This window comes from Lepisma saccharinum, chromosome 29, assembly GCF_977018435.1.
Source record: "Lepisma saccharinum chromosome 29, izLepSacc3.1, whole genome shotgun sequence".
NCBI lineage: Eukaryota > Metazoa > Arthropoda > Insecta > Zygentoma > Lepismatidae > Lepisma > Lepisma saccharinum.
Genome location: NC_139257.1, coordinates 7265686 through 7284622, shown reverse-complemented (window position 1 = coordinate 7284622; position 18937 = coordinate 7265686). Strand labels below are relative to the sequence as shown.

The 18937-nt window shown below is 39.8% G+C and overlaps 2 protein-coding genes across 4 annotated transcripts in view; both read right to left on the bottom strand.

Moving 5' to 3' along the window:
* wrm2 (wurmchen 2 transmembrane micropeptide) overlaps positions 1-6333 on the bottom strand; it is a 66497-nt gene extending 60164 nt beyond the window's left edge. For 2 of the 3 annotated variants that reach the window (XM_083114788.1, XM_083114787.1), the window contains exon 1: positions 6157-6333. In XM_083114788.1, the coding sequence (XP_082970914.1) occupies positions 6157-6333 (177 nt within the window). Of the gene's footprint in view, positions 1-4500; positions 4648-6156 lie in introns of those variants that run through there. The other variant, XM_083114789.1, reaches the window with a different exon arrangement.
* A 33-nt stretch (positions 6334-6366) lies between these two features.
* wrm1 (wurmchen 1 transmembrane protein) overlaps positions 6367-18937 on the bottom strand; it is a 31709-nt gene continuing 19138 nt past the window's right edge. Inside the window, exon 3 of the mRNA XM_083114786.1 lies at positions 6367-6521. Coding sequence (XP_082970912.1) covers positions 6367-6521 — 155 coding nt within the window. The remainder of the gene's footprint in view (positions 6522-18937) is intronic.

The following is an 18937-nucleotide window of genomic DNA, read 5'->3' as shown; positions in this document are numbered from 1 at the left end:
ACACCTTCTGCCTTCAAAAAGTGAATAACTGCTCGCTGGGCCCGTTTGGATGAATCCATGTCGTGAATTTGCTTCTGTACATGTAAACAACACACTGCACCATGAGACTATGCCACGTATGCATACGATGTATGCTTTATTACATACAATACTACCTACCAGAGCAAACACAAAGCTCTGCGTAGTTAAGCTATGAGAAAAGTTTTAGTTTCATTTGGGTCACCCTTATATAAAGTAAATGGGATCAGGATTAATAAAACTTGCAATTTTTCACGACTAAGGAGAAAAATTCACGCAGAATTCCCGGAGCCAATAATTCATGCATAATTCCCAGAATTCAAAGAATTCCTGGTTGAGTATCCACCCTGCACAACTACACTATGTTGCCATTCATCACCGGACACCTCATACACGTACGTTAATCCAGTCGCAGCACCACATCAGTATCGTGTAGGGCCACCTTTCGCCACAATGACGTCCGCAACCCTTTGAGGAAGACTTTCCACCAATTTGCGATATATGTCGACGAGAATATTACCCCATTCCTCCTGCAAAGCGGCAAACAGCTAAGTGGTGTTTTTTGGGCGGCATGGCCTGGCTCTCAAAAGGCGCTCCAACTCGTTCCAAAGGTGTTCAATGGGGTTGATATCTCTACTTTGGGCTGGCCAATCCAGTTTTTGCACACCCATGTCCCCGAACCACGTGTTAATAATGCCTGCTGTATGACATGGAGCATTGTCGTGCTGAAACAGGTATGGGCCAATACCGAATTGTTCCCGCAATGTCGGTAGCGTAGAATTGGCCAGAGCTTTTTGGTACGCATCGGCATTCATGTTTCCCTGAAAGAGGACCAAGACCATAAAATGAAGAGTAGGACCACACCATGATGCCACCTGCGCCGAATTTCACTGTGGGTACGATACAGTCCTGTTCACCGGGCATACGCCACACCCACACACGTCCATCGGACCGCCACATCTGGTAGCGCGATTCATCACTCCATAGGACAAATTTCCATTGTTCGAGAGCCCAATGGCGGCATTCCTTGCACCACTGTAACCAATGGATCGCATTGCGGGCTGTGATATGCGGCTTGTGAAATGCTGCGCGACCATGAAAACCAAGTGCGACGATCTCCCGGCGGACAGTACGATCACTTGCAGCACTACTGGAAGCCGATCAAAACTCCTGTGCCACCATCTGTAACGATGGCTTCCGGTTTGACTTCACCACACGTTTCAATATTTTCGGTTTACTGGTTCTGGGTCGGCATGTCATGACCCTCTCTCGCTTCCATTTCACGATAACATCACTCACTCACTGTCCACCGGGGTATCTGAAATTTGTTGGAAATCTCAAGGGTCGAATGCCCAAACCTGTGGGCTCCAATGATCATCCCTCTTTCCGCCTCACTCAGTTTGCGTCGTCTGTCCATATTGACTGCTGTAGCTGGTATGAGTGTATTCTCAACCGGCAACGCATTTTATAGGTTGTATGACGTGTACAGATGATCCCAAGCACTTTTTGAGTGGTGTCCCACGATGAATGGCAACATAGTGTATGTATGTTCAAATTTTGCAGCTTTTACTGCTCTTTATACATAAAATGTGGTGAAATTTGCAATAAATTGCAATTTATGCAAAATTTGCATTATTTTTACTTTCTGTATAATTGAAAAAAATAATAAGGTGTCCTGCTGATATACATATACATACTTTCTGACAACAAATTAATGTTTTTTCGAAAGTTATATTTGGAAATTATATGCACAACCTCGTCAAAATAAAGCATTGTTTTATGTATAAATGAATTAACAGTGATGGATTTCATACCTAATCCTTAAATTTACAATTACCACTTGACCCAAATGTACTTTTAATTATTATTATTATTATCATTTGCTTTATTTTACTTCGCTCTTTGTGCCACTTTTGGCTAATTTGCGAAGATGGGGATGAGTGATGATATGATGAATGGACACTCACAAAACCCATGCACAGGCCAGGATTTGAACCCAGGACCCCTGGTGTCGTTGCGCGATGTGCTAACCACTCTGCCACAGGTAAAGGTAAAGGTAAAGTGCTCCCCTGTGCTTAGCACCATGCCATGAAGGCGTATAGGGGGTGTGGGGGTAAAGCCCCACACTTTCTTGATCCGGTCATGAATGGGGGTGATGTTATCAGCATCATGCCCTGACTGCCTTTACCCCAGGTACCCATGTTATTCGACACTGGGTGGGCGCCGGGGCCGCTTCCAACATTAGAAAAGTTTCCGGATTTAAACCGGCCGGGGATCGAACCCAGGACCTTCAGCATGGTAGTCAGATGCGTTACCGACTGAGCCACCGACTCTGCCACAGAGGACAGCAAATTTACTTCTAAGTTCAAATTAAAGTAAAGTAATACTACTATTCTACATATGTCTGTTTGAACATATACTGTCATAACTGAAATAAGATTGGGTAAACAAACAAGGTCAAAACTAAATAACCGTCTTTTGTTCATGACAGCCCATCTCACTCTATACATATTTTCTTGCTTTTTCTACCTTCTTCTTCTTTCCTGGCACTACAGTCCATCACAGACCCTGGCCTCCTTCAGAATCTTCGGCATCCATCTCTATTCACAACCTTTCTTCTCCAACTCCTAATTCCCAGCACACTCAGGTCCTCTTCCAACGAATCAACCCACCTTAAAGGAGGTCTTCCTACTTTTCTTCCCCCAACCATATTCGTAAATGTGATCTTCTTACACACCATGTTGTCTGGCATTCGGTATATATGCCCCAACCACCTTAGCCGTGTTAGTTTAATTTCCTTCACAATCTCTACATCCTGATAAAGCTGATATAGTTCCATATTATATCTTCTTCTCCATAATCCATTTTCATATATCGGCCCATAGATCCTCCTCAGAATCTTCCTTTCAAAGCTTCCGATCACTGACTCAGCTCAACTAAATACCTGTCTTTTGTTCATGACAGCCCATCTCACTCTATACATATTTTCTTGCTTTTTGTACCTATCTAGGCTAATTTTGGTAATGAGAACAGATGAGGAAACAAAATAATTCTACCTTGCCCATGATTAGTACCCAGGACTACTCACTTTGCAGCATGTCATGCAAACCATGGAGGCTGCCTCCTCACAACCATACGAGCCATATGACGCACTGTATGCTATTAGAAAAGATATGCAGATACTTCCATTGCTGGAAAAGTGATTTGGAGTCTCATTTTCAGTGGCAAAGGCTCCACCTTGTCTGCTGGCCATAATTTTTTTCTTTAATTGGTGGTGTTTTAAATCCACTTTATGCACAGTAAGGCTAATTGGGACTGGACCTGTAGTTTAAAGTGGGATCCAACCAACTATGTGCCTCTACCGGGAATCGAACCCGGGACCTCCCTACCACTGCATCATCAAGGAGGCCTCTGCTGGTCATAAAGACCTGTTACAAGTGACGGTGCCATGCATCTTTACAGATACATCTCCAACTCAGGTTTGGCCAGTCAGCATACGCATGAGGATCAGTGTAGCACATGCACTGGGAGAATTGTATGCCCACAACCATTCAGGGTCAGACAGTTGCACGTAAGCGACACTGAATCAGATTCACTAAAAAAAAATTGCTAGTTCATTGTCAACCCATAACCTTCTGCAGGTGGCCACTCTAGCACTATGAAAAATCAAGTATAATTCGCAAATGTTACAGGATATACTAATCTACTAAAAATTGTTAATTATATAAGAATTTCCAACTCAAATTTAACCAACTTCAAGATATCTTCAAGATAATTTTGTTTTATTTTCCACACAGCTTCCATTTCCTTCCTTGATAAAAATAAAATCTAGTGTGGAAAACTTTCATCGGGACATTTATAAATATGTATAAATTCAGTGGGATTTGGACTAATAAAAGTTGCAATTTTTCACATCTACGGAGAAAAATTTAAACAGAATTCATGCATAATTCCCAGAATTCAAGGAATACCACCCTGTTCTGACAAGGTGGAGTCTGGACCACTTCCTCGCTGGCACCTTCACTTAGAACAGGTCTTTATGACCAGCAGACGAGGTGGAGCCTTAGCCACTGAAAATAATCCTCCAAGGCGACAGATGTTATACTCCACACACAGACACCCTCCCCAAACACATCATGTGTCCAGGGACTGAACAAATGATTTATTAGATATAACTAGAGGCACATATTTTTGGTAAATAAAAAAGCAAAATTTCAGTACAAAAACAGTCCATTTCGGGTTCAAAAGCTGTAAATTAAATAAAATTTCACTGTTTTAGCAGTGAAAAAGGGGTATATAAAATGACATTTTGGTTTGAAAAATGTGAATATAATCCAAAATTTGATTAAATAACTGTACTTACTACACAAAATAAAATAGCATATTTATGTCATTACCAGAATATCAAGTTTATTCCTGTATAAAGGGGTTCATTTTTGCTTCTCAAATATTTACAGCAGAATTAATCAGTTTTCCGTGGATTGCATAACTCTCAGGATAATTCTGACTTCACAAAGTGTCACGTCGGTAAATAAACTCTACATTTCGTGTTTAACCTCTTGAATCCCAGCCTGTAGATAAGAGAGCAGAATCCCACGACCATGCTATGCGGAGAGCATTAGGCGACACCTAGCAATAGTGCAAACAAATCATCTATCACATTGGTTGATAATTCCATAATTTTTGTACTCAAATGATTAGAATTAACATTATTTTGAATTTGAATTTTGAATTTAAAATTTTGGGTGCATCAGCACTTAGGCTATTTTGCACCCATCACATTATACGGGGTCCAACTCCTTACCATATATCAAAGAGCATAATTGCATTGTCGTGTTACTAAAAGATTAAAATATTCTGACTTTCGGTAAAAACTGAGGCTGTCCGACGAACTACTATCCTCCTCCATATTATTCTGCTAAAAAACGCCTAGCTAACTTTTTATTAGCCTCAAACACACAGGTCTCCTCAATACATACTTTCAGCAACATATGGCATAACGAGCGTGCTTTGATCATTGCTTGCGATAGTCACGTGCTCAAATGACGTCACAGCAACATGTAGACTTCGGTCCTTCCCAACCAGAGGCATTCGTACGTTTTCTTGGCCATTACCATGCAAGAATATTTTCTATTCGGCCAATAGTACCAGCTACGTACGGGCCGTACGTAGTGGTAGTCAAGAGGTTAAGAGTCTATTTCAGACACAATCAGTCTCCAAAAGGTATGTACATAAAGATTTAATACAGTGGTTAAAAGTAAAAAAACTCAAAACAAATGAATCACCACTGATCAGGTACAAAGAAGAATATATATACGAGGGTGGCTCATTAAGTATCTATCCCACAACAATTTTTCCAGCGATGTTATTGTGGCTGGGACGTTGAAATTTTGCAGACGTATAATTTGAAGTTCGTGCTAGAGATGTCATTTGTTCGATCAGGTATAACTCTTGCGGCAGAAGCGTGAACTACTTAGCAAAGATGGCTTGCATGTTATTGTCATCAACGTGAGAAGAGCTGTAGTTCGTTTTTTGTGGGCGAAAATAAAAACTGAAGTGAATTTCACAGGGAAATGTTGGGAGTGTATGGGGAAGAAGACTTCTTTGGACCGTAGCATCATCTCCAGGTGGTGCACATTCTTTCAAGAAGGCCGTGTGAACCTTGTTGACTCGTCACATTCCGGGTGACCAGTAACAGCTGCAACAGAACGGAATGTTACAGCCATCGAGCAGGCAATTCTCAACGACCGGCGGATCCATATGAGAACCTTGTCAGAACAGTTCAACATTTCTTATGGTATGGTATGCGATATTGTGCATGACACACTGAATTCCTAGGTGGCCAACACTTCAACTCTGATGAAGAAGTGCAATCGGTTGTTCCCAGATGGTTGTATTCCCGAATGACGTAGTTCTATGAACAGGGAATATTGAAACTAGTGCCATGATGGGAAAAATGTGTTGAAAGACTTGGCTCCTATGTCGAAAAGTAGCTAAAAGATGTGGTTTCATTGGGTATAATTTATGTTGTCTTACCTATTAAACTTTTTTTTCTAAAATTGTTGTGCGATACTTAATGATCCACTCTCGTATTATGTCTGCTACTCAATAAATATTGCAACCATAACTGGTACATACCTATACAGGAGAAACCTTCTGCTCGTAGGTCCTTGTAGTTACCCATTCAAAATCCTGCACTTTCACATCATGCCGTGCCCTGAAGAGTCTTGGCCCAAAACGAAGAATAAGCATAATAATGAGAAGTATGAACAAAGCCAAAACAACCAAAGGTGGCCACCAAACATGAAGAGCCATATTTGTTGCAAATTTGTCTTTCTCTGAATCTTCCTAGTACTTTGGCTCTCTGACCTCAAGTTCTAAGTAGTCAACAGGTGGAGGGTGCTTGTACAAATGCTCCCTTGCACTTTCTTCCAGTTCAGTGTAATCCAGAGGTGGCTGTTTATGTGGTGTTTTGATCCAAATCGGAAAGACCCACCGATTTCCTGTGGGGAAAAAGATAAAACAACATGTACAGTTCAACCTGAGTTATAGATATGTGAAGGTCAAGAGAAAATAATATGTATAACTGAAAATTACTCACAAATCAGATTTAGATACCATGTCATATTATTAAAATACTGTAATGGTATCTACTTTAAGTTACAACGTACAGTATAATACAGGTTATTTCTGTCATAAAGTGGTAAATTAATGAATCTAAAAGTTTGATTTTTAAATACATTACATTTCAGGGTGGCCACTCTAGGACCATGATAGAATTCAAGTATAATTCCCAGTTTCCAAGAAAAATTTTCCAAATATTCAAGGCTACAAGCAGATGTCTTGTCTATTCCAGCCTTAGGCATTACCGCCTCTCAGCCACCCCACACAAATATATTAATAATATAAAGGATCTGTGTGATTGCAAACCTATCCAAAAATTCTAACAATTCAATTAAACTGTATAAATATACATTTAATTTAAGGTACGGATTGTTTAAGTAACGTTACATTTGCCATTTCAAATATTCAGGCTCGAAATACCTCTACAAACACAAGTCATAATTGATTGATTGACTTGCTTTATTTTACTTCGCCTTATGTGCCACTCTTTGGCTAATTTGCGAAGATGGGGATGAGTGGTGATATGATGAAATTGATGAATGGACACTCACAAACATCCATGCCCAGGCCGGGATTCGAACACGGGACCCCAGGCATCGTAGCACGATGTGCTAATCACTCTGCCACGGGGCCGGCACAAGTCATAATTGTTACGGGACATACTAATCTACGAAAAATTGTTAACATATAAGGATTTCAAACTGAAATGTAACTAATCAACTTCAAGGTTATCTTGCAACAATCTTCCGTCTGTCTAATGTATTGTTCTGCAAAGGACACTAAAAAAAAGTAAACAGATTGAGACAATTCTGTTTTATTCTCCAGGCAGCTTTCTTTTCCTTCCTCGATACACATAAATGCTAAACTGTGAAAAAATTGTTTCATGGACATTTATAAATGTGTATAAATTCAATGAGATTTGAATTAATAAAAGTTGCAATTTTTGACGTCTACAGAGAAAAATTCACGCAGAATGCATGCATAATTCCTGGAGCCAATAATTCACTAATAATTCACAGAATTCAAGGAATTCCCGGCGAGTAGCCACCCTGCATTTGCAACTTTAATAGTGAACACTTTGGTACTGAAATACTACAGTAGACACCATAGTTTTACAGTTTTAGTACCTAATTTTTAAAAATTCGTGTAAAATAGCATTTATTTTACTAATGACTGTGCATAGGTATAAGTGATGCCTAAATCTAGAACTATTTCAGTTTTACTTTTATGTGGATTAGCATCCACTTCCCGAATACATTTCTGGTCAAGCGTGAAACTTATCATCCTTCTGTTCTCCGTGGCCGTGATGTAGCTTGGTTATGTACAATTTAACTGTATTGTATAAAAATTAGTATGTAAAAAAAAGGGCCGATAATTTTTTACGCAGGGTTGGCAACACTGATGAAGTTTAGCATGCGCAGGAGCATGCCCTAGTATTCTGTGCTTGCAACAGAGATAGAATCGTCAGAGTGGGGTTGCGTACGTGCGAGTAGCAGTAAGGTGAAATGGCTGCTGTAATACAAAATCCCACCAAATGTGAAGTGAGATCTGTCATACGATTTCTGAACGCCAAAGGACAGAATGCAGCTGACATCCATCGGGAATTGTGTGCCATTTATGGACCGACAGTGATGAGTGAAGGGAAGGTCAGGCAATGGTGCAGAGTTTTGGTACAGCTCCTTGAATAACGTAGTGTGGAAAACGGCACAGTTCTGGGCTCTCTGGCTGGTTCCACTCGAATATGATACCGCTAGAGGCGCTGGTGTTGGTCTCGGTGCATGGTATTCGTCTGCTTATAATGGAAGTAAATGGAGTTTTCACTGCAACGTCTGATTCTTTTACATGAAGAATTTCTATGAATGTGATAATTGATATGATATTTAATATCGCAAAGATATTAACAAACATTCTGTACAGTCGACCACGTCCTGTTATCGTTATACTTTCATTAATAATACGGGAGAAAAAATACGTGTGGAATGCTCTTGTTAACTAAAATTTTGTGTATGAATTAGGTTCATAATTATTATCACAATCATAATTTCTTTTAAAGATATACACACTGAAGCATTTATATTTTTTATATTTACTGTCTCTTTTCTTCTGCTTTAAACTAATTGCGGCAATGATGATTGCATGAAACGACAAGGGGAAACCCACAAAACATCCTTAATGCCATCAACATGGGTGTAAGGAAACTTTCAGAGCAATGGGACAAGCGACACGGGATGTTTACACTGATGTGACTAGTGACACAGACACTTCCAGACTGTAAAATAGCATTCATTGCGCATGAGGGTCGAAACAGCAAATGAAACGTTCATATGTCGTATTTGCATGCTACTTGTTACTTCAGTCGGAAAGCTCCTTAAAGGAAGGGTGCCGAGACCGAAGCGACGCACTACAGGGGGAGTTCCCAACTAAGTGACAAGCGACAGCCTTGAAGCAGCACTTCAGTCTATTAGCAAGAGTTTGCTGATAATTGTGCGAACAACAGATCTAGGCGACACGATAAGCCACACATGTCTCCTTGTCGCTTGTGTGTTGTTCGAACTGGGCCATTTCCTCAATAGCTAGCAACGTGTTGCCGTGGTTTGTTGTTCGAGCATGCGCGATGCAATGAGTGTCTTACTTTAGGGATATTGCGCACCAAAGCGGAACGTGACACTTATCGCTTGAGGATTTCACCAACCGAATGCTGGCCTGTGCTGCCCGTCATGCCTTTACAATGTGAAATGTTGCTCTTGATTGATTCCAAGTGACATGTGTCGCATCTCGCTTCGACATGAAAGTTGCCTTGCACCAAAAGACCCGTGTCGCTTTGGTGTGAAATCCACGTATCATTTGTAGCGTGTCGCTTTGGTATAAAATCTCCTTGAGGAAACGGTGCAGAGCTTGTGTCCATATGGTTCGAAAGGCTGCATTGATTACCAACTGCTCACTTCCAAGTGACACTTGTGGTTTGTCGCCTCGGTATGAAATATCTCTCAGGATACTATTTATATTCTAACAACATAGAAAAATAAACTCTAATACACAGTCCAAGACCTGACGTCCGGAATCACATTGCGATGTTTCTTCTTGTGTTACGCACGCATGCTATTTATTTATTCATTTTATTTTACTTTTCTTTCCAAATTAATGCCATTTCGTGACTGCAAATCACTCCACAAATATAACTGTTTCCATTAATTCACGTACCGCCTTTCAAGACAAACAAATCTACATAATATATTCCAAAAACTAACAAAGCCGCATTACTTTCATAAGAAAATTAGCATCGATACTGGGGCTGTAGTTTCGGGAAGGGTGTTAAAATGTCCATGACGATGAGCGTAGCGGAAGGCCTAGTGTTCAGACTGATGATCTGGTGGAACGCGTTATCGAGAAAGTGTGTTCCAATCGCCGGTTCACAATATCTAAACTCGCCAAAGAGTTTCCACAAGTCTCTGCGAAAACAGTGCATCGAATTGTGACTGACAACCTGGGGTATCACAAACTTTGTGCGAGGTGGGTACCAAAAATGCTGACAGACGCTCACAAAGAGCAAAGGACAGCTGCACGTGACTTTTTGGCCCGCTGGGGGGAGGATGGGGATGACCTCTTTTCGCACATAGTGAAGGGGGATGAAATGTGGATATCGTATGCCACCTGGGGATTCAAAGCAGCAGTCAATGCAATGGCAGCACTCTGGTTCTCCTAAAGCGTAGAAATTCAAACGAAAACCACTAGTTCACGAAATCATGGCAACCATGTTTTGGGACCAAAAGGGTGTGATTCTTGTGGCATTCTTGCAAACAGGACGAACAATTACAGCAGAGGTGTATTGCGAAACACTGAATAATCTGCGACGTGCCATCCAAAATCGGCGGACAGGAATGCTACGCTCTGGAATTTTTCTGATCCTTGACAATGCCTGCCCATCCATACAGCTGCTCGTACTGTTGAGACAATTGAAAGATTTTGATGGGAACTATTCAATCACAACCCTTACAGCCCCGACCTTGCCCCTAGAGATTTCTTTCTTTTTCTTCACCTGAAAAAGTGGCCTGCATCGAAGCGTTTGAATGACAGTGACGTGCTCAAGACATCAGTTCTGGACTGGCTGCACTCTCAGGCGACAGATGTTTACACAGAGGGTACACGAAAGCTTGTGCCACGCTATGAGAAATGTCTGGAGGTTAATGGTGACTACATCGAAAAATAGCCAAGGTATGTACTTGTTTATCAATCACCATAAATTTCTTCTCCTATGATTTTCTTGTTTTTTAAAAAATATCGGCCCCTTTTTTTTGACAGTATAACACTGAATTATGTATAAATACAGTATGTACAAATAAGGTATTTATGTATACTGTGTTACTTATAAAGCACTCTCAACTGTATATGAAATTGAAATACAGAACAAGAAGTCTTCAACCTAGCAAGCTCTGCTATAAACATACAGTCTCTTTCACGATCAAGTTGGCCGGGGATGAGAGTGCATCTGAAGGCATATACCCACAGCTGTACGCTGACATTGACACTGGATGCGTCAGTGCTTCAGTATCCAGATAGCTGGTGTCCAATTTGCACGTGTTTGTGATGTGTTAAGGTGTTAACAAGTGTTTTAGATTGTTTTTTTTTAGTTTACGTATTACTGGTGCTTTTCTGCGGTCTAATAATGCCACGCTATACGTACAATTTAAAACAACATTTTTTTAAGTACGACTCTTATGTCATTATGAATTCTTATAGAGAAGTTAGAAGGCGTTTAGAGACAGTGTTCAAAAACTTGTGAACAAATTTAGGGAAACAAAGTCTGTTCTTGATAAGAAGCGAAGGGTTAAACAGCGTGCGATTACAGAGGAGAAACTAAACGACCTTGGAGCACAATTGGACCATACTCCTCAAAAAAATCCCTCCGACACCTTACACAAGAAACAGACATTTCCATGATGTCTGCGTGGCAAGAAACTTTCAAACCTGAAGCCTTACATTAGAAGAATTGGAAGAAAATATCAGGAGAGAAATTGAAGTAATTTCAGAAGAGGAACTGATGTGTGTTAGTGAAAATTTCCTTAAAAAATGATGTAAATGTGTGGAAGCAGGAGGACAACAATTCCAACACCTCTTGTAGCAAGGTACCTGCTCATTTTAATTGTAACTGTCAATGTAATTGTATGAACTTATTCATTACCTAGATAGTAGTTCCAGTTAGGTGGTAAATAAACAAATCTTGCCACTTTATAGAGACAGCAGACATTGCAACTCTTGAAGCAAAATAATGTGCGAAAAAAGAAAATTCCATCTACATCAACATGAAAATAAAGTTGCTTTGGTCTGGTCCAATTATAACATGATGACTGGCTGATATCAGAGTTATCAGTATTGTGAACAATATCAACTGTCCGTTTTGAGAACAGCAATCATGAGGGTACATAAAACATTAACAAACACTTTTGTGTAGTAATAATAAATCCTGGAATTTATGCAAAATGGGCAATATTTGTTATTTTCTTGCTGATATTGTGCAGTAACAGTGAATCTTTAATTAACCCATTAAAGGACAATGGTGTGTTAACGCAAACTATTTGTTGGAATTCTAAAAATAAGAATAAATTGCCATAACTTCAAAGCTAACGGTCAAAACAGTGTCCCCCCACCCATTTGACACCTAAAATCACCCTAGGAGGCACTTTATCCAGTTTTGTAAATCTAGTTCCTTGAAAGTTTATACTCCATTTACAGTGAAATTTAGCTCTTTTATGCTCATCAGTTTTAGCAACACTGCCAGGATGGCCATAGGAGGCAAGGCGAAATGCATTGAGCTTATGGAAGTATTATTGATTTGTTCTCTTGGAAATATCAAACTTCTGATGGCATAAAAAAAAGATATCAATGGAAAGAGGACAGACTAAACTAGTAATTGACAGGCGAAAAAGTCTAAACTTCCATTTGATTACCCATAACTTGAAGTTGATTCCCTATAAGCAATACATACATTTCTGAAAATTCTTATTCATCATGCCCATTCGGATAATATTGAAATAAATGCACAACTGGTGCAAAGTTGTCACTCTTCCCCTTAACATGCTCCTCTACTAGATGGCAAACAGTGTCGAGAAGCTATCACCTGTTACAAACAGTATTTGCTTTTGTGTATAATTATGCGCAATCAATTCATTGTATTGGTAATTCATATTTGTGTGATCTGGCCAGAATCATATCCTAATTAGCTATTTTAAATTGTAAAGAGTTATGTATTCTTGGATTTCTTCCATGGTTCTTAACAGTGTAGTTTGATTGATTGTTTGCACAATAAGGCTAATCGGGACTGGACCTACAGTTTAAAAATGGGATCCGAACCACTTTGTGCCTCCACCAGGATACCTTCATTGTAGTTTGAAGAAGCCAATAGGATTTGAACTTTCAGCCCTTCCCCCATGCGACACGGGAGTTAGTATAAATATGGCCTGTCTGATAGTGTGTGTGTGTGAAACAGATAGTCGGAGGGAGAGTGATCATACGGACTTCAGCAGCATCCCATCAGTTACAAGCATTGCTGCAGTTCCGTTGTGGGGCTCACAACAGAGAAACAATGTAAAATAGAAAACTTAATGGAAGAATCTGAGCATTGTTTGTAAACAAATGTATAAAGCCCATTACTGCGACTTTCAGCAATTACCCTGCAACGTAAATTCAGTAATTTCTTGCCTGTGAATTGATTCTTTGGTTCTGAGGGCTCTGGTGAGAAATGGGATGGGAACCCAGGACTAATGAGCCAATGTAGTTGTTTATTTGGGTTTAATTTCCTGCCAGAAGCGACCCGGTAAGGGTGGACTGTTGCAGAACAAACTTATTATTATAATAGAGCATCAATTTAATTTGTAAGAAAAATGTCAAAGAATGTTTACAATTGAGCTTGTTCAAATTGAATGTAGAGAATTTTTTATGATGGTACAAACTAGGGATGTGACGAAGCTGAAAATTTACCGATGCCGATGTACTCACCGATAATTTTTGGAACCAATACAAATGCCGATATTTAACCGATTCTGATACATCAGATTATTAAACAGAAATGGGATGTTATTTTCTGCATGACAAAACTAATTTGGTATGTACATTTCTATTGCATATCATATGTGTATACATATGTATTCTCACGAGATGCGAATGTACATTTGCATCTACAAAAGGTTATGTGAACCTAGAGATTTAACATTAGTACACAAGTAGTTCTTTGCAAAATGAATTCCTGGTCTGCCAGATTCAACTTCAGAAATACGAGATTTGGAAGCACTTCAGGAAGTAACCTACTTCTTCTCTTATCGCAAATCTGTTCAGCAACACTGAACACTCAATCACTGAATACTGATGCAGCAGGTATGCCCAAGTACTTTCTCAGCACTTGCTTCAGGTTTGAATACTCATTTTTGAATTTCCAATACAACTGCAAATCCTGGTTCAGCAATGTACTGTTTTATTTCCGATTTTGAGTTAGGTTGATCCTCTGAATGAGTGTTTGCAATAATTTTATTACAAAAACTCTACAATAATGACGAATCATAACCAAATTTTCAATAAATCTTACAAAACTAGAATACAAACTTATTAGAAAGTAAAACTCTAGTACAGCGCCTTGAATAACGTAGTGTGGAAAACGACCCAAGAAATTGGTTCCCCGAGACGATGACAAGTAGATGGCAGTGCGATCGACCCAGGTGCTAATTTTGTTATGAAAGTAATGCGGCTTAGTTAGTTTTGGAAATATATTGTGTAGATTTGTTTCTCTAGAAAGGCGGTAAGTGAATTGAAGGAAACGGTTATATTTGTGGAGTGATTTGCAGTCACGAAATGGCATTAATTTGGAAAGAAAAGTAAAATAAAATTAATAAATAAATAGCATGCGTAACACAAGAAGAAACATCACAATGTGATTCCGGACGTCAGGTCTTCGACTGTGTATTAGAGTTTATTTTATTAGAATATAAATAGTATCCTGAGAGATATTTCATACAGAGGCGACAAACCACAAATGTCACTTGAAAGCGAGCTGTCGGAAATCAATGCAGCCTTTCGAACCGTAGGGACACAAGCTCTGACTGCACTGTTTCCTCAAGGAGATTTTACACCAAAGCGACATGCGACAAACGATACGAGGATTTCACACCAAAGCGACACGGGTCCTTCGGTCCAAGGCAACTTTCACACCGAAGTGACACATATTGCTTGGAAACGAGCCAATCAAGAGCAACATTTCACATCGTAGCGGCATGACGGGAGGCACAGGCCAGCGTTCGGTTGGTGAAATCCTCAAGCGATAAGTGTCGCGTGCCGCTTGTGCGCAATCTCACTAAATCTCTTGTCGCTTTGGTGCGCAATCTCACTAAAGCAAGACACTCATTGCATCGCGTATGCGCGAACAACAAACCACGGCAACATGTTGCAAGCTATTGAGGAAATGGCCCAGTTTGAGAGACGCAGAAGCGACACGTGTCGCCTAGATCTGTAGTTGTAATGTGCGGTTTATCGTGTCGCCTATCTGTTGTTCGCAAGCAACGCTTGTTAATAGACTGAAGGCACCATGTCGCTTGTCACTAAGTTGGGAACTCCCCCTGTAGCGCATCGCTTCGGTCTCAGCACCCTTCCTTTAAGGTGCTTTCAGATCGAAGTAACAAGTAGCACGCGAATACGCCATATGAACGTGTCGTTTGCTGTTTGGACATTCATGTGCAATGAATGCTATTTTACAGTCTGGAAGTGTGTGTCACTAGTGTGACAATGTGAACATCCCGTGTCGCTTGTCCAATTGGTTTGAAAGTTGCCTTACACTCATGTCGATGGCACTAAGAAAGTTTTGTGGGGTTCCCCTTGCTGTTTCATGCAATCATCATTATCATCATCGCCGCGATTAGTTTAAAGCGGAAGAAAAGAAACAGTAAATATAAAAAATACAAATGCTTCAGTGTGTATATCTTTAAAAGAAATGATGACGATAATAATAACGAACCTAATTCATACACAAAAATTTAGTTGCCAAGAGCATTCCACGCGTATTTTTTCTCCCGTATTACTAACGAAAGTATGACGATAACAGGACGTAGTCGACTGTCTAGAATGTTCGTTAATATCTTCGCGACCACTGTACCAAATATCATAGCAATTATCACACTCATAGAAATGTTTCATGTAAAAGAATCAGACGTTGCAGCGAAAACTCCATTTACTTCCATTATAAGCAGTCGAACACCAAGCAGCGGGGTCAACACCAGCACCTCTAGCGGATCATTTTCGAGTGGAACCATCCAGAAGCATGCTGTTTTCCACACTACGTTATTCTAGGTGCTGTAACTCTAGTATAATCTGTACTGGTTTAAATATCGGATTTTTGCCGATTCCGATACTGATATGTCAATTTCGGCCGATTTTCATACATCTGTAATCGGCTTCGGCACATCCCTAGTATAAACACTGGAGTAAGTAACGGTTCATCTGGAGGAAAATATCATCATACCTGAACACAGGAGGTGTATTTATGAATGGTTTATGCAAAATTCATTTTATAACATCTTGCAAAATACTGTGCAATCCACACAATTTTGAATTTTCCCCACAGTCTTCTCTGAAAACGAGATCCGAAGATGGCTTGACCCCAGCTATGATATTTTTTTAGTAATTTTTTAAATTTTACCTCACCAGAACACAAAAATTCGTGACTTTGTCACAACTATCCATTAGGTCAGCATAATACATTTTATGCTTTTGCCAATTACCGTTCTTGTACATTTTAGTCATTTCCATGTGTGGGGTCAAATATGACCCTACACGGCCTTTCGTGTTACTATATTTTTCATGCATACGTTTACGAGTTTTGTTGTTACAGCAACAGCAATCTATAAAATTCTCTTCTTATACATTTTCAACGTGTTGTGAATAAAAGTGGCCTAATTCAGATATCTAATGGGAACGATATTCATAGTCACAATGAAGACAAGTATGGCTGCTAGAGACTGTGGTTCAGAAGATATTACATAGGAAGAATATGCTTATGATGCTGACACTGTGTATGGTGTTGCTGATAATTCTTACATTTGCTACAAATGAATTGGAGAACACAACATCCGCAAGGATCATTCCCAGAGAAAGATAAAAAGGAAGGACTTTTTATTGAGTATTGCTTGTGAACTGGTGACACTATTTGCAGCACAATGAGACAAAATCCTGCAATACTAAGAGATATCAAAATAGCAACAGTAATGTGCAGATTCACATCACAGGAAAACACAATGCAGCACTCCCAGTATCAACGAAGGGACGACATTGTCATTTTTTTTATTTGCTTTATTTTACTTCGCTTTTTGTGCCACTTGTAGCTAATTTGCGAAGATTGGAATGAGAGATGGATGATAGGATGAAATTCATGAATGGACACTATGAAACATCCATGCCCAGGCCAGGATTCAAACCCGGAACCCCTAGCATCGTATCGCGATGCTAACCACTCTGCCACAGGGGCCGACTACGATGCTGTCATGTCTGTGATAGGAGTAGTGAAAAGAAAACACAGTATGTGTGTAACAAATATGGACAGTACATCTGTAAAAATCATATGAGCAAGAATAAGGGTTCACTGCATTCCATTTTACACCACAGTAATTCCTGATTTCTTCCGCAGTTTCCTTTCAAACCATTGTATCATTTCTACACTCCATTCCATATAAAAGTAAATATTGAACTTCTAAAATCGGGAATGCTAAATGGGCTAAAATACAATATTCTCATTGTTGCATCACATTGTTATACATTGTTGTAATTTTATATATCAAAATTAAAATCTATTTAAATCATTGCATCATTTATTAGGTGCATTGCATACAAAAGTCAATATTGAACATTTAACCAGAATTCATACATTGCTTAAATGACAATCATCTGATTGTTGCATATTGCTGTCATCTTTGGTTGTAAAATGATGTTTGTTTTCTAAGAAACAAACATATTTTCAACGGACCATTAAATAATTCAAAATCAGCCCCAGGTGGCCTTTCGTGTAATAATTTTGAGGCCTGCCTTTAAGTGGTAAAGAAGCTTTCACTACGTGGCATGTAGAGCAGTTGGTTAAGTGCTGAATTGGCAGTTGTTTCATTTTAAGGTATGAGACATAGCAGGCAGGATTTGTAAACATTCTCTTAACATATTCCTACACAGCAAGTTTTTATTTTGATTCTCTATTATAATAATGGTTTATAATATTTTAACTGCATGTCATGAGCAAGAATGAAAATATCTTGGTACAGTGTTTGTCATCTTGTAGAGGGACCAGTTGTAAACTCGTCAACTCTCAGCTGATCATAATGCTGCCACATTAATATATTCCAGGGGGACCATTGACCCTATTCAGAATTTAGTTGAATTTTTCTTATTATACCGTGTACCAGCTAACTGTAGACCAGGCGAAACAGAACACAAGTCTCTGCGCAAGTAGTGATGTGAGACAGCTCCACCAATGAACAGTGAGAGAAATGGGATTGTGTAATGGGTGATTCGAGTTACCCGATTTCCCTGCTTTGCTCTCGAAGTGTTGCAAACTTTTGAAAACGACAATACCGCATGCACATGGCAAACGTGCCATATTTTTGTCTCCAGGTCCGTACGCTAGGTTTAAGAATTTCTTACGGAAATATTAGGGATAAAACAGCAAGTGCAAATTTTGACAAGCTGTACATTTAGCGTACGGACTAAGGTCTGGACTGTACGGTTGGCAACACTGCACTTTCACCACACGATTTCCTTCCTCCTTCTCTGCCGCTATGTGCAGCCCTGCTCTACAGTTAACAGGGACAGGGTATAGACAGATGTTTCGATGTTTTACGTAATACAAAATTGGTCCCAGCGCACAGAAAACACAAGTAACGGAGATATGACCCACATAAGTAAAAACCTGCAATTTCTCAGTAATACATTCAACAAAAAGTGTTGCCACACATCTACTCTACGCCACCTTGTCCCTCAGCACACAAGCACCTTCCCACGGTCTCCACATTGAAGTTGCAAAGTACAGCAACAGCGCATCCGCAGTCATGTGACTGAGACTCCACGTTAAGTAGACGAGCAGAATGACAGCTACGCCCATTGGCTGAAGGTCGAGTGTGATTGGACGAAAACAACTTCCCCGCTATTTAGCCCCACCCACGTTTCTGGCGGCGGGTTTCTTTAGTCTTTGACGTTAATGAAGTAAACGCGTGGACTTTAAAAAACAGTTGTATGTACACTCAAGTAGCTACACAACACAACAAAAATGTTGAAAATT